Genomic DNA, 17317 nt, shown 5'->3' on the forward strand with positions numbered 1-17317 from the left:
TCAAATATGTGGCAAACTTCCAAATGATGCTGATTATTCTTTTAGAACAGAAAATGGGTCTGCAAATTTCAACTAAGACAAAAGGCCATGAATTAGTAGGTTAAGGAATAATACTTGGAATTAATGGTCTGAATCTTGAAAAAGTTAATCAACTAAAGAAGGACATAATCAGACATACCATTTTTTTTTTACAATAAGAATCAGCAAGAAGTTCTAGACCAATGTAAATAAAATAATGGCACAAGACAAAATATGAGTATTACATAGTTAAAATTCTAAGCCTTATTGCTTACATAAGAGCACAAGTCAGATATGTGTTCCAAAAAAACAATCTCCTATTGGCCTTTGTAATATGGGAATCTTAAGACAGAATTAGCTAAAAATTTATTTCCAAAGGGAAGCCTTCCTTATCAAAGATCTTGGTAGAAAGATAATGACTGCTGTTCTGATAGTTATCTTTTCTCCAGGAGGGAGCCATGTATTTATCAGTAGAATGTCTTGAGTTTTCTAAATTCAAAGAATACGCTCCCATGTAAAGGGTAATGTAAACAAAACCTAGTCTTCTTTATGTGGCACTTTGAAGGATTTTAAAAATTCTTTGTTTTCAGGGGCACCTGGGTGACTCAGTCGGTTGGGCGCCTGCCTTTGGCTCAGGTCATGATCACAGGGTTCCTGGATCAAGCCCCGCACTGGGCTCCCTGCTCAGCGGGGAGTCTGCTTCTCCCTCTGCCCTCCCCCCACTTGTGCTGTCTCTTTCTCTCAAATAAATAAATAAAATCTTTTAAAAAAATTTTTGATTTTAGATATTTTTTCTCTTTAAGTGTCAGGCAGCATGGTGAAAAGAACACTGAATTTGGAGTAGGAAGACCTGGGTTTGTATTTCAACTTCTGTGAAACTCCTATCCTTTAACCAGGACACAGGGACTATACAACTTGCCTAACCTACCTGACAGGGTCATTGTAAGGGTCAATCAGGACCTGCGATGGTAACTTACAAACGGAAAGAACTATATTAACGGAAGGTACAATCGCTACACAGAGGCTATTCTCTTTGAAGTCTATTCTCTTTTGAAGTCTAGAGTTAGTTGATTAACTTTAACTCCAAGTATTATTTCTTATCCTACTTTTTTAAGTTCTAAGATTCTTTTAAAAATGTATAAACAAATGCTAAGGATTAAAGGAAATAGAATTTTTTTTTAATTAAGAAAGGCAGTATGAAAAATGAAAAACAAATTTTAAGCTAAAAGCATTTGATGATAAAAACTGTATACCTTAAATGTGCCATCAGGGAATATAAGTTTCTGCTGGGAAATTTTAGATAGTCTTGTTTTCCATGGAATAGAAATTCTGAATTTCTTATTGTCCCACACTGAACTCTTAAGTACTTAAATTCTTTGAAGAATGGACACCAATACTAACTCTTTAAGGAACAGACCTTAATTTTTGTTCACAGTACCTTAGAAGTTCTTTTTTTTGTTGTTCTAAAGATTTTATTTATTTATTTGACAGTGAGAGACACAGCGAGAGAGGGAACACAAGCAGGGAGAGTGGGAGAGGGAGAAGCAGGTTTCCCGCGGAGCAGAGAGTCCGATGCGGGGCTCGATCCCAGGACCTGGGATCATGACCCGAGCCGAAGGCAGATGCTTAACAACTGAGCCACCCAGGCGCCCCAGAAGTTCTTCCTTTTAAAACCCCTTTTTAGAACCCTCCAAAAATTGGAATGAAAAACTATCTGTAGGCGGGTACCTCTAGTCCACGGAGCTGAGTCTGTTGGCTGATCTGATGGTTTAGTTGTTGCAATTCCAGTCGTAGCTGTTCCCTCTCAGCAGATGGAAGGGGTTTTCCATGACTGGCCACTTCTGACATGGACAGTCTCTCCCTTTGGTGGGAAAGAAAGGATGGAATAAATTTTAAGTTTTATTAAAAAAAAAATTATTGACCTAATATAACATTTTGTGTCAACTATACTTCAACTGAAAAAAAAAAATTGAAAGAAAACAAAAACCCCTCTAGGTTTGATCTACTACTGTTCTGACATAAAAATCTGTTACTTCACTATGAAAATAATAAAAGTTATTGACAAAAAAATAAGAAAAGCTGAATAATTTTAAAGGTTTATAAAAGTAAAAAGAATGAGTCATACCTCTCACTGAAGTGTCCCTGAGAAGGTATGTTTTGATGAGGTGAATATGGAGAACCTCCCCAGCCACCGTGGGTTCCATATGGACTATAATCTATAAGAGAATAATTTACTGTGGGATGATGCAATTCTGAGATTTCATTCTTCTTTTATGGTAGCCATAATCTGGGGTGCCTGTGTGGTTCAGTTGGTTGAGAGTCTGCCTTCGGCTTAGGTTATGATCTCAGGGTCCTGGGATTGAGCCCCACATCAGGCTCTCTGCTTGGCAGGGAACCTGCTTCTCTCTCTTTTCCCCCACTCTTTCTCACTATCTCTGTATCTGTCTCTCTCTCTCAAATAAATAAAATTTTAAAAAATAAGGTAGCCATAATCTAAAAGGCACAGGCATATTTTATACACAGCTATCTGGAAAGATGTCCACTAATTAAAGAGGATACTGATGTTTGTTTTTTCCCCACTGAAAGAAAACAGTCTTTGGATTGTTTCTTTCTTTTCTTTTCTTTCTTTTTTTTTTTTGGCAGGGCTTGAACTCACAACCCTGTGATCAAGACCAGAACTGAGATCAAGAGTCAGACACTTAACCGACTGAGCCACCCAGGCGCCCATTTCAATTTTTTAAAATGAGAATGTATTATTTTAATAAAAGCAATGAAGCTATTAACACAAAACCAACATAGGCAATCTTCACACAGGGATATTTTAGTTTGTACCCTTAGAATTCCCTGGGTTATAATTATCTTTCAACAGGGATAATTCCATGGAAGAGTTTAAAAGATTACTGCCTTGTAAGATTATGGAAAGCACTCATAGTAAATGGGGAGTAGGGATGGGGGCTGAAAGTCTTGAATATGAACCCACTAGATCAGCTTACCTTCAGTTCTTACCTGAAATATTAATAGGTTTTGTGGGAGCTCCCTGAGGTGCCATAGCCTGCATTGGACCAGCACCCTGATATATTGTTTTGGAGGTTCTAGAGATGGCACCAAACCGTGATACAGTTGGTCGGTCTCCAAATGGGATAAGGTCATCATCACTGGTTTCTGCAGCTCTTCTCTGAAGATCCAGTCGTTGATCTCTCATTCCTTTACTCTCCACATTCTGGTAAAAAGTAAAATGAGAAATCCACCCCACACTTAGATCTCTAACATTATTTCCACAGCTCTGTGATAAGGTAAAAAAAAAAAAAAAAAAAAAAAAAAAGTATAACGTTCTTATTGGTAGAACTAAAATAATTTGCTTGTCATCATAAACATTGCTTTTTAAACCTCTGATCACTCCCCCCAATAATATATTTTACATCATGACCCAGTACATATATATATACACTCTAATATACAGATATAATTTCATGACAAATATTTACCTCTTACTATACGTGCTCTTGTATTTATATTGTTATTCTACATTATTCCTTAAAAAAAGACCCACCACAACCCACTCAATTTCAAAACTCAATAGTTAGAAAACCACTGCCTAAAAATATTAAGTAGCTAAGATGTTTCAAAGGGATTCCAATCAGAAAGAAATAAGTACCAAGAGAAATGGAAACGGAAATCTAACTGGTACACCCTTGTTACTCAAAATATAGTTTGAGGACCAGCAGCAGCAGCATCAGGTGGGAACTCATCAGACATGCAGAATCTCAGGTCCCACCCTAGTCTTACTGAATTAGGAACTGTACTTCACCAGGTTCTAATAAGACTCCAACATAATTTACATGCACACTAATGTCTGAAAAACACTAACAGTCTTTCACCTGTTTGGGAGATTTTCAATTATATCTAGGTTAGGTTGACAAATATTTTTATTCTTTAGTGATTTAAGGAAATGAGTCTTATTTTGCTAATTTCTGTTACTTTAATAACCCTCCCCCACTTTTAAAAATATTTATTTATTTGAGAGAGAGAGAAGAGAGAACATAAGCAGGGAACGGGGCAGAGGGAGGAGGAGGAGCAAACTCCTTGTTGAGCGGGGAGCCAGAAAAATAAACAAATAATAACGTGTGTGTGTGTGTGTGTGTGTGTGTGTATAACAATACCAGTTATCATACAATGGTATTTGATAAAAGCAGTTAAAATGAAAGAACCTGACCTATACATTTGGATGTATCTCAAAAACAAAAGTTGAATGAAAATGCAAGCTGAAGTATATAATATATATAAAGCCTATAAACATACAAAATTGTTTAGGAATAGTACAAAAGTATCCATGAAATGATAAACTTCCAATTCAGGATAAACATTACCTCCACGGAAAAAGGAAGAAAAACGAAATTAGGGAAGTATATACAAGATTTAACTATTTCTATAAAGTTTTATTTCTTTAGAAAATAAAGAAGCAATCAAGATAGCTACATATATATATATATATATATATATATATGTATATATATATATATACACACACATATAAAGCTTGGATATTAAACATAAAAATAAAATAAAATATAATACATTTCAATATACCACAGTTGACTTGAAGCTTACTAGCTACAATTCTGACTCAAATACTACTACTGTTCATTAGATTCAACTTCACTGTTTAAACTTCAGAGTTTTAAGAGTTATAATTTACTTGAACAAGAAATCCAAGATCCTGATTAATTATGCAAAATAACCTAATTTTGGTTCTAAACAGTTGTTGGGCTAATCGTTGGCTGCTCAGAAATACAACAAACGCTCTTGTCTATTTAGACATGTATTAGAAGATTTATGTTTATACCTGAAAGAAACAAATAAAAAACCCATATAAACATAATTCAATTCACATCATATAGAATATGGCCTGAGATTCTTAAGGAAAGCTCAATTATTTGTGTCTTCACTATTAACAGGGTCTGACTTATTTGGTTTCTCTTCATTTGTATTCATTGTGGCTTAGTTATCACACATACCATCATTTCCACACTCCCTGCAGCCACCACATCTTTGGGTTTTGCATCTTTGGTTCCAATGTAGGAGCCGATGGTGTCACATGACCAGGGAGAATACTGGCTATAATCATTTCCTTTGTATTTCCCAGCTACCTTCAAGTCTTCATCCAAAAACTACAGATGGAAAAAAAAAAAAAAAGATATATATATATATGTCTTATAAGTAACGACACAGAGAAAGCAGGAATTTCTTAGAACACCACGCTAAAGCAACATAATGATGGTTGCTTTATCTGTTACAACAGAAGATTTCTGTAGACTATGAAAAATATAAAACACGTGAAGAAAGATGTTTAGTTTTTACCCTTTGTTAGCAGAGGGTCAAAAACAAGTATCTCAGTATCTTTCAAGAAATTAAGCCAGGACTTTTGAGGAGGTTTGCTCATCCTCTTCTTCATTGGATGGATCAACCCTTGAGCTAATATGCACCAGGCCCTAGTTTTGCTGGACACTCCTCATTGTTTCTTTCAATAACATTCCAGGTTAATAAGAGCATTACTTGGAATGTACTTAAAATGGAACTTGGAATGTTCTATATAGTGCATCATGATGCAGTAACTTTTTTTTACTGAAATCTCTTTAACAGCATTAATTCGTATTTTAAATAAATTCTGGTCCTTAGGTTGCTTCTGTGAAGTGAAAAGGGAAAAGACACTGAATCTTCTCAAGTTGAGTTCTGAAATTATATAATAACAGAATAGCTATTCTAGGTCTAACATATTTTTTTTTTAAATCACAATATTCACATTTGTGTGAACTTTTATAGTTTTCAAAGTGCTTTTATGTATACTACCTCAAATGTTCCGCAGGTCCATGTGAGACCACAGCTGATCTAAGGCTATACCATTAAAGGGCAGAACTAGAACTTTATCACAAATATATATGCATTGATATACTGATAACATAGGGGCTATTGATGTATCTAAGTGGCTCTATGCCTTCCCCCATCTAAAAAAAACAAAAAACTTTTCTGAGTCATCATTACTGGTTTTTTATAGTGACAAAGGGTTTTGTTGTTCATAAATATTACTCATTTAAAACCATAACTCCCATTTCTACTGTTTATAAACTTTTTTTGTCCTATCTCAATTTAAAAATTTTCTCTTTTATTTCTCCTTCACATGCAAGCTTCATGTAGAACAGCTAGCTTTTTAAAGATATGACCTACTAACAAGAGTGCTTACCCTGCCGCACCCTAATATATTATGTGGCTGGTAAAAAGAATTAGATAAATTTATTTACTGACAAAGAAAGACATACAGGATAATTGGTTAAGTAAAAACAATAAAAAAAGTAAATATAAACAAAACCTCAGAATATATTACTAAATGATCCTATTAAAAAGTAATAGGTTAGTTCATGCACACAAAAGTTGAAATATATTTAGAAAGTTGAAATTTATAATAAACTTACGATGATACAGAATATGGGATGCTGGAGAAATTTCTCTATGTTATATATTTTTATAATGTATGAATTTATTTTTATTTATTTATTTGAGAGAGTGTGTGTCAGAGGGGTCGGGAGGAGCAGTGGGAGAGGAAGGAGCAGGCTCAATCCCAGAACCCCAGGATCATGAAGTGAGCCAAAGGCAGATGCTTAACCAACTGAGCCACCCAGGTGCCCCAAAATGTATGAATTTAATACAATCATATGTAGGCTGTTTATAATCAGAACTGAAGTTTAAATATATAGCCTTGTATGTCAGTAACTAAAATAATTCTAGATAAAATTCCTTAACAGCAAGGCATTATTATAATATTTATTAGAAGTAAAAAGAAAAAAGCAAATTTAAAGTTATTATTTACTGAGTGCCAGATGCCTTATGTCTCAGTAAATCTTTACCACACCACTATGAAGTAGGCTTTATTATGCTGGATTTACAAATGGAGAAACCTGAGCTTCAGAGTTTAGGGAGGCTAAGTAACTTATAAAACATCACACAGAATGACACAGCTGAACTTCAAAAATAAGTACGTTTGATTCCAAAATTAGCTTACATCTTTGCAGTGTCATATCACTAAAAAAATTAGTATGGCATAACAAGGCTCTAGGAGGACTCTAACATAGAATGTTTGAAAAGTAATTTTATACTTACAAGTAAAATTACATTAATAGAAGATGTTATGACTTTACTAATTAACCTACATTGTAGAAAATTCATCTAAAGTGTTTAGATAGAAAAGCTAGATAACCGTGAACAACTTTTATTTAGTAGACCACTTTCATAGGCCCAAAAAATTATTGTTTTATTATATGCAATGTGATGCACCTCACTTTTCACTGTTTCTTATTCATAATGTCAGACAGCAATGTTCTTTAGAATCATAACTCTATCCATAAAGGATGTAAGACATTTTCCTTACATAATATCAACTGCAACCTTGCTGAGAAAACCTAATGGATTTTTAAAAAACTTATACACACTATGGTTGAGGCAGTACATACAATCAACACACCAAAATAAATAAGATCAATAAAGCAAAAGCTGGCTTTTTGAAAAGACAAAACATAAATTCCTAGCAAGACTGGCCAAGAAAAAAAGTTATTACCAATATCCTAAGTGTAAAACTGAACACCACTATAGACCATGTAGACATTAAAAAGACAACATTCATTCATGATAATCAGCACTGTCCTGTAGAAACACAAAGTAATCCCCAAGATCATGGTTTATACCCTGCAGTACATTAACCAGTTTATTCTAGCAACTTTATATTAGTGGTTTTTCCTCTGCCTTTCACACTACTATATTAGCCTGTCTCTCTTCTTCTTTGAATCAACTTTATCATCCTATTTTCCTCATTACTGAGTTAAATAAATCCTTGACGTCTCAATTATAAAAAAAAGTCTAAAACTAGTAATAGAAGGGGATTATTAATTTGATGAAGATCATCTACCACAAAACCTACAGCAAACATCATATTGATAAATTATTTAAAAGCTCTATTTGCTCAAAAACTAGAAATAAGTCAAGAATACCTGCTGTCATCCCTTTTATTCAACATTATACTAGAGGATCTTAGCTAGCACAACAAGGTAAGAAAAAGAAGAGACATAAGAATTGAAAAGGAGAAGGTCAAATGGTCATTATTCACAGAGGATCTGATTGTGTGTATAGAAAATTCAAAAGAATGCACTAACAAATACTAGAACCAATAAAGAAATTCAGCAACACTGCTGAATACAAGGGTCAATACACAAAAATCTACTTAATTTCTCTGCATTAATAACAAAATGAAATTTCAAAAAGGATTCCATTGGTTTCAAAAAATATTAGTTATCTAGAAGTTTAATTGAAGATAAGCAAGACACTAAAAACTATGATTTATGACATTATTGGGAGAAATTAAGATCCAAGTAAATGAAGGAAATACAATGTTCTTGGAAACTCAATATTGTAAAGATGTCACTTCTCCCTAAATGGATCTAAAACAATGCCCAATGGAAATATAATGAGACCTACATATATAATTTTTAAAATTTCCAGCAGCCACATGAAAAAAAGAAACAGGTAAAATTAATTTTAATAATACATTCGATTTAACCTAATACATCCAAAGTATTATCTTTTTTTTTTTTTTTTTTTTAAGTAGGCTCCATGCCCAGTGCAGAGCCCAACATGGGGCTTGACCTCATGACCCTGAGATCAAGACCTGAGCTGAGGTCCAAGAATCGGATGTTTTGGGACGCCTGGGTGGGTCAGTCAGTTAAGTGGCTGCCTTTGGCTTAGGCCATGATCCTGTGGTCCTGGGATCGAGCTCCTCGTTCAGCTCCCCACTCAGCAGAGAGCCTGCTTCTCCCTCTCCCTCTGCCTGCCACTCTGCCTACTTGTGCTCTCTCTCTATCTCTCTGTCAAATAAATAAATAAAATCTTAAAAAAAAAAAAAAAGAATTGGATGTTTAACCAACTGACCCATCCAGGGCGCCCCTTAAGTATTATCATTTTAATATATAATTAAGAAATTAATAAAAAAAGGAAAATACATTAATGAAATGTTGTACTCCTGGGGTGTGCTAAATCTTCAGATCCAGTGTATATTTTATGCTTACAGTAAACTGAATTTGGACTAGACACATTATTTTAAGTACTCATTAGCAATATATGGCTAGTGGTTACCATACTGGACAGCACAGATCCAGAAATTCAATATAACCTCAACAAAAACTGCAGCAGATATTTTTGTGAACATCAACATGCTAATTTTAAAATGTCTGGAAATTGCAAGGACTAAGAACAGCAAAGGTAATACTGAAAAATACACATCACAACATACTAAGACATATTAATAAAACTACACTAAGACAACGTGGTGCTGGTGCAAAGACAGAGAAATAGATCGATGAAACAGAACAGAGTCCAGAAACATCATAGTCACCTGACTATGACAAAGGTGACCTGATTATGACTACTGTGACTTCAGGGCACTAGGGAAAAGATGGTCTTTTCATTAAATGGTGCTAGGTCAATGAGATTATCTTTTGGGGGAAAAATGGATCTTTACTCCTAACATAGTAACAAGAATCAATTCTGGATGGATTGTAGATCTAAATATAAAATAAAATAAACCTTTTAGAAGAAAACACAGGAAAGTAACTTCATAATCTTAGAAATAGCCAAGACACACAACAAACAACTGATGAAGGAAAAATTGATAAATGAGACTAAAAATGATGTGCTTACTTCCTCTTGATGAAAGGTAGGAGGCAATGTTGGTGAAGGTGCAAAAGGAGGTGGAGAGATAACCTTCCTTTCCTCTAGCTGGGCCATTATTTCCTTTCGTCTGCGATGTAGCTCATCTAGACTAGGATGGGGCTGAGGAGGAGGAGGAAGCCGGCTATAAGGAGGGTCCTAGGAATGCAAACATTAGTAAAAACTGAAAAAGAATTTCAGAACACATTAACTCATTTAGCACATATTTTTAAATAGGTAGCAGCTTGTGTATTCATCTCAGTATTTGAACATACTAAGATTTAATAAAACAAAGCCCCCAAAACTCTGAGGTTTTCCCAAAGAGCTAAATTTAAATTTCTTTTCCTTGGCCAGAGACCGTAATTTCAAATACAGTTGACCCCTGAACAATACAAGCTTAAACTGCACAGGAACACTTACACATGGGTTTTTTCAATTAAAACAGTTCTGTAAATATATTATCTCTAACGATTTTAATAACTTTTTTTCCTCTACCACATTGTAAGAATACAGTATATAATACATAAACATACAAAATATGTGTTAATTGACTGTTTATGTTAGGCTTCTGCTCAACAGTAGGCTATTAGTAGCTAAGTTTTTGGGGAGTCAAAAGTTATACATGGGTTTTCAATTGCATGGGGGGCACTGCGCCCCTTAATGCCTGCATTGCTCAAGGGTCAAATGTAGATCTAGAAATGTTAATAAAACTAAAGTTCAGAAACTAAGAAGCGTTAGTGGGAGTGGGGTGGGATATTTTTTTTTCCCTTTAATAGTTAAAAAATAAATAAAATAAGCCCAAAACAAACAAACAAAAAAAACCCTACCCAAATTGTGAAAAGATGAAAAAAAAAAGGAAGGGGGAAGCTTTCTCATAAAAAAGAACTGATCAAAGGGTTACTACCATGGCAAAAAGGTAAATCACTGCAACCAATAATCAAATTATATCTATATAATAATAAAAAAAACAGCATACTCTCATGTACGAAGGTCTGATCTGAGTTGGATGAGGAGCCACTGGATAGTAACCCTCCATCTGCTGGTATCTTTCTCTGGATTCTGGTACATAGGATGGTACTGCTGTAGGTGGAATCTCAATGGGTATAGGACTTTCTCGGAAAATCTCCTCTCTTGTGTAAGACTGAGCGGGGTATACTCGGCGGCCATCATAGTGTGGTGGGTACACAGGCGGGTATTGTTGTGGCTGTGTGCCATACTGAGAGTTTACTACACGATCTTGGAGATAGGCTGGATAATGATCCAAGTAGGGAGGACCAGGTTCAGGAGCAGATGGTGGAGGTCTGACAAAGCGAGATACACACTGTGGTGGTGTAGTATAGTACATACCTGTACAATACAAAAAAGGAACCAAAAGCAACAATAAGCCAATCTGTTTTTCTATATTTTTCCTTTTAATATACTTCAACACTAAAGAATTAATAATCCACTCATTTCTTCACGTTTTCCCCTCTGCTTATGTAGTCAGGTTAGTTTTATGAAAAATAAACAAAAGTTAACCTTAATCCTTAAAAGTCACTGAAAAAACGAATCTATTGATAATCTACACCAGTAGACTGGCTCTCTCAGTTGTTCGACCATCTTGCTGGTGTGCCTTAATGCAGTGCAAACACTGGAAAGCAAGACTACATTTCCCTGAAACTCAGGTTCCACAAATCACTCGCATGAAATCTGAATGTGAAATGGAGCTAACTGGAAAGGAATGTGGCACACACAGATCTATTCTGCTGCTGCATAGCTCTGGAGTTCTGGAGACAACAGTTGTAGCAAGGAGTGTCCCAATTTTCAGACTTCGGCCTCAAGTGATATGATCCTGGCGCATAGACAGGAACCATGTTTCCTATTTCTACTGCTTCCTCACTTTTTTTTTTTTTTTAAGATTTCATTTATTTGAGAGTGAGTATGCACACATGCACAAGATAGAGAAAGCGTGTGCATGCACAAGCTGGAGAGGCAAGGGGAGAGAGAGAGAAGCAGGCTCCCCACTGAGCAGGGAGCCCAATGTGGGGGCTTGATCCCAGGACCCCGGGAATCATGACCTGAACCAAAGGCAGACGCTTAACCAACTGAGCCACCCAGGCACCCTGCTTCCTCACTATTAACAAGCTTTTTCAGTAGCTATTTCTGGGACTCATTCCTGGAGGCCTAGCTTAAGCCTGCTTTTCCAGTACTTCCACTGATTCTGTAGGCACCTAAACTCCCTGCATTAAACCTCTTTCTGCTTAATACAGCAAGAACGATTTCTGATGTCTGCCACTGGATCTTGACTGACACAGTGTATTTAAGGTCACCTTCACAAGAGTAGCTGAATTTTTCCTGTGATGGATGGCCCAAAGGAAGATACAAAAAACTTTCATCACATTTTTACATGTGTTAATAATGCCATACCAATTTAAAGCTATTCTTCTGAAAGTAGAGAAGACATTTCTAATTCAAAATTAAGACAGCCTTGGGAAAAGGAAATGGAGAACACCTTTAATCTACTACAGTTTAAAAAAATAATAGCACCACATGGTCTCTGACAGAGATCCAACACTTTAAAAATCAGTGTTCCTATTTTTCACAGGAATTGTACATGTGAAGCCTCGGTCATCTCCACTCCTTCACTATCCATACCTAGTATTGTCATTAAAGCTGGCTAATTTTTCAAATTTGACTATTTTCTCAATCCCTCCTTCTTCTTTCCCACCACACTAATCCAGGCCTCAATACTCACACCTGGTTTAACAAAAGTCCCCTTATTCCTCCTCAACTCTAGACTGTCATCCTTGCAATCCATTCATAAATTTGTATTTTTATTCCCATACTTCTATTTAGGGCATTGTTTCATTAAGTCTTTTTGATTCCTCAAGTTCTCAGTGATCTCCCTTGAGCCTTGCAGTTAATCTCCACCATATTATTATTAACCACAACTGATGCTTAATTTTTAACACACATATATGCACACACATACACAATGTACGTATACTCCTACTATTTCTTTACTAATATTGATTCTACACTATTAACTCTCTACAGTACGTATGCTGCATTTTTTTCAAATATACTACAGGGCCCAGAAAAAATATTAGGTGATAACTGAAAGCAAGAAAAACATACTGTGTGTTTAATTTATACCCACTGTAATATTAAATTCTTTTTCACGCTCAAAGAAAATTTTGGTCAGGAAAATATATACTGCCTTAGTTAAGCAAATTTCTACTGTCTACTTGGGTCACTTGTTATTTCCATAAATATATCCACATATTTAATATATAACTAGCTTCCAGTGATGGGAAGTTTGCTTTATATACCTCTGTTAGTTCACTTATTTTATACTATTTCGTTGATCATAAAATCTCTACTTTTTCCAAAGTATTACATAAACGCATTTATTTATCTTGAGGCTGCTGCAAATATGATCACTCTTTCTTGGAACTGTTCTCATAACTCCTAAGAAAAGAGAGCAACATAAACAAAAGATCATTACCCTGCTGATAAGGTGCTGGTTCAAATGGTGGCGCAGCTCCTCGAGGATCCTGATAATAAACATCTGCCTGTTGTGCTGGATATAACTGAGAACCTCGTGGTACCATCTGAAGTGGTTTGGTGACAGGCATAGGAGGCAAGTCTGTCGGCCCCCTTGGAGGTACAGGATGTGGATTCACAGGTAAGGCAGAAATACTCTTAGGGACAGATTCTAGCCTAAAGGAGTAAGATTCTACAAGTCAAGTTTAAGGTCTCAAAAACACTTCTAATATACACAAATTACTAAATGTTAATAAAGCCAAAAATGAAGTGTGTTGTTTTTTTTTTAATAAAACACTGATTTTTCTTTCTTCCGTCTACTTCCCATACTAACTTTAAATAAAAGTTAGGAAAAATGACGTACAGGTCAGGAGGGGATCCAGGGGCACTACTGCTCAGATGATCTATCTTTCCTGGCTTGAGGCTAGAATCGTAGGTGGCGTCTGTCCCTCGGGGAATCAGCTGTGTTACCGTATTCCCTGCTGATACAATTCCATTTGGCAGAGCAGGGGTTTTTCTGCTAGGCAGATCCACTGCACCTTCATCTGGAAGGACAGCTGCTGAAGGCAGGCCCACCTCATTAAGCTGACCCAAAGAGGCACTCAGGGGTCTTCTGGGAACTAGGCGTTTGTTCATTTTACGAAACCTATATAGAAAGCAAAGTCACACACCAAAACCCAAAATTATAAAAGCAAAACCAAGAACTAAAATGTATTTGAAAAACAGATACAAAGGAAAAGCTACTACGAACATTACTTTCTAGAAATTCTCTTGAAACATTGGCTGTAGCTATCAACTTGAAAACGTGTGTGTGTAGACACTACAAAATCTCAGGCAACACACTAAGTATAAAATTCCTTATAATGAGAATTTGTTAACACTACAAATCATGCTAATAATATCTGCATTATAACTTACTTTTACTGTAATTTCTATTTCTGAAACACTGGAGGGGGGAGAAACATCTTTAGAAGACAGTTTCTGAAATATCTTACTTTAGCTTTCCCTCAAATGCCTTAGGATACAGTTAGCCTATATTATAAAATAACAATAAAACAAAAAGCCAGTGTGCAGAGAAAAATTTACCACTTATTCCATTAAAATTTTTAAATTAAGAAGAGTACTTTGTATCAGATATGATTCAGACATGCTGATGCTATGTGTGCCCACCCAAAATTAAAATTATTTTAAAAGTGGATTAATATATGCAATACAGAAAAATGCCTAAATTTAAACAGACACTGCAGTATAAAATGCATGTAGATTCTAAATCTAACCACAGGAATAATATTAAGCCATCTGACTCTAGTACCCTTGTTCCTCAACAGTGAAAGCAAATCTATTTACACCTGCTAGGACACTTTAAAAAATAATCTCAAGGACAACCCCCCATAAGAATAATGCTATTTTTCCAAATGTTTCCCATATTTGACAAATTTCAGAGGGGTGGAGAGGAGACACTACTCCTTAGGTGTAACCCCTGTTAACAGTCTGGTACATAATCATACAGATTTTCCCCTCCATACCATGCCTTAATATTAAGATGAATGTACGACCATTATTAACAGAAATAGGGTCATATATGACTGCTTAGTAACTTCTCCTTCTATTTTGGAACTTGGATATTCCTTTATGTCAGTACATTTTAAGTTGTTTCTAATTTTTTGCTATTAAAACAATGCAGTAACAGATGCTTATGTACATGTACTTGCATCCTTGTGTGACTAAATGACTAACCTGAAGCAGAATTGTAAGTCTAATGTATGCACATTAGAAACTCTTACAATGCTCTAAAACTATTATAACTCCTAATGATAATAAATGTCCTTTTCCCTTATCTCATCAAACACTAGGCAGTATCACAGTCCCTCTTAATTTGTAAGTTCAAATTATCATTTTTTAAAAAGATTTTGAGAGGGCGTGCACAACACACATGCACATGCATGCACGGAGGCAGGATAGAGGGTGGGGTGGAGGGATTAGCAGACTTCCGGCAGAGCGGGGAGCCTGACACCCTAGCCCCTCCATTTCAGGACCCTGAAATCATGACCTGAGCGGAAAACAAGAGTCCTATGCTTCATCGACTGAGACACACAGCTGCCCCTGAAAATATCATTTTGTTTTAATTTGTATTTAACAATCAATGAAGTTGACATTGTTTTACTTTTTTTTTTAATTCTTCTGTGAATTGCCTATTTGTTCATGATCTATATATTTACCGGTTCTTCTTACAGATTTGTAGTAACTCATTTTATATTAGGGATGTCAGTCCTCTGTTATGTCATTTCCCCACGAATCTTTTTTTTTGTAATTGTGGTGTTTGGGCCACATCTTAGATTTTTTACATAATCATATTTATCAATCTTCTCCTTTACGAATGTTGGGTTGTCTTTCAAAAATTCTTTACTATTGTAAGATTAAGTAACAACAGAAAAGATCTCTAAGTACAGTTCCTTCTTAAAGATTTAAATCTCTAATGCATTTATAATTCATTTTGATATAAAGAATTGAGTTCTAATTATTTTTCAAACGGATAGCAGTTGTTTCAATGTCATCTTCTCTGTTACTGAGGTGAAATGCCACCTTCAGCACAACACTCAGTTCCTATTGTGTCTGGCATTCTTTCTAGATTTTCCTTGGTATTTCATTGATCTACCTGTTCCTATGCTAATACCAGTCTTTAGGTACACTGCAGCTCATAATACACCTTAATGGTTGTTAGTTTAATCTGTTGAAAACTTATTTTTTCAGAAACTTTCTGGCCATTTGTATGTATTTACTTTCCCCAGTTAAGGATTTTGTTAGGTCCTAACAATCATCATGTTAAGATTCTAATTGAGATTTCACTGAATTTATTGTTTAAGAGAAGATAAAACCTATATAATGGTAAGTCTTTTCCAAGAATACAGTATGCTTCTTCATTTATTCAGTTCTTCGCTTATGTGAGTAGGTAGCTTACTAATTCAATCCTCAATAGTTCTTGTTACTTTATTATTTGGTATTTATCTTTTTTGTTGTTGGTGGTAATGCCAAAGAGATCTTTATTTTCCTTTACTCTGTAACTGGTTATGTTTCCCTTTTTAGTTTATATGAGAGCAATTCATTTCTGTAAAGTAGTATTTTTGATTTGCTAAAATTTTCATTTTTTTTGTTTCTAGTACTTCTTGAATTTTTCCATGTAATGATTTTATGACAATTTTATTCTTTGGTATGTACAGTGGCTACTGCTCCTAGAATGTTCAATAATAGTCTCACTACTGCTAAATTTTGCCTTACTGTCAACTTCAATGAGACTGAATCTACTATTTTACGAATTGAGCATCATGCAGTTATACTAGCTTTTGAGATACAATTATGTTGAGCAAGTGTCTACGACAGCTTTCTTCTATTAAAGAATTGTGATCTATTATGAACATCTGATTTTATTCAAATGACTTTTGGCATCTTTGCATATGATCACATGGTATTTCTTCTCTAACCCTAAAGTAATTACATTGTGTTACCTTTGCACTTCACGGTGTCTACTTTAACGTATTACTGAATGCTAATATTTGGGATTTTTAAAATATTAATATGTGAGATGGATTTTTATTTTCTTTAATTGTGCTATCTTTGTCAAGTTTGGGGGCAATGTTACACTGGCTTTAAAAAAAAATAAGAGGTTTTCTTTTCTTGCTACTATATGCTAGAAAATTTAACACTGGAATTATCTGATCTTCAAAATTTATTTATTTTATTTTAAAGATTTTATTTATTTATTTGACAGAGAGAGAGAGACACAGAGAGAGAGGGAACACAAGCAGAGGGAGTGGGAGAGGGAGAAGCAGACTCGCTGTGGAGCGATGGAGCCCCGATGTGAGGCTCCATCCCAGGACCCTGGGATCATGACCTGAGCCGAAGGCAGACGCTTAACAACTGAGCCACCCAGGTGCCCCTGATCTTCGAAATTTAAAAGAAAATCTGTGAAGTTACGCCTGTCAATAAAATAATTTCATGAACAGAGCAAAGGGCAAGTTTTTCAATTGGA

The 17317-nt window shown here is 35.3% G+C and overlaps 1 protein-coding gene across 5 annotated transcripts in view; it reads right to left on the reverse strand.

Moving 5' to 3' along the window:
- Positions 1-17317, reverse strand: part of RC3H1 (ring finger and CCCH-type domains 1) — a 77008-nt gene that overhangs the window by 10106 nt on the left and 49585 nt on the right. For 3 of the 5 annotated variants that reach the window (XM_073900037.1, XM_025877464.2, XM_025877462.2), the window contains exons 10-17: positions 13655-13936; positions 13253-13467; positions 10742-11112; positions 9757-9924; positions 5034-5186; positions 3025-3301; positions 2144-2234; positions 1747-1879 (exon numbers count right to left, since the gene is read on the reverse strand). In XM_073900037.1, the coding sequence (XP_073756138.1) occupies positions 1747-1879; positions 2144-2234; positions 3025-3301; positions 5034-5186; positions 9757-9924; positions 10742-11112; positions 13253-13467; positions 13655-13936 (1690 nt within the window). The remainder of the gene's footprint in view (positions 1-1746; positions 1880-2143; positions 2235-3024; positions 3302-5033; positions 5187-9756; positions 9925-10741; positions 11113-13252; positions 13468-13654; positions 13937-17317) is intronic. The other 2 variants (XM_025877466.2, XM_025877465.2) reach the window with 1 other exon arrangement.

This window comes from Callorhinus ursinus, unplaced genomic scaffold, assembly GCF_003265705.2.
Source record: "Callorhinus ursinus isolate GAN/ISIS: 27379988/994484 unplaced genomic scaffold, GSC_fseal_2.0 scaffold13, whole genome shotgun sequence".
Taxonomy (NCBI): domain Eukaryota; kingdom Metazoa; phylum Chordata; class Mammalia; order Carnivora; family Otariidae; genus Callorhinus; species Callorhinus ursinus.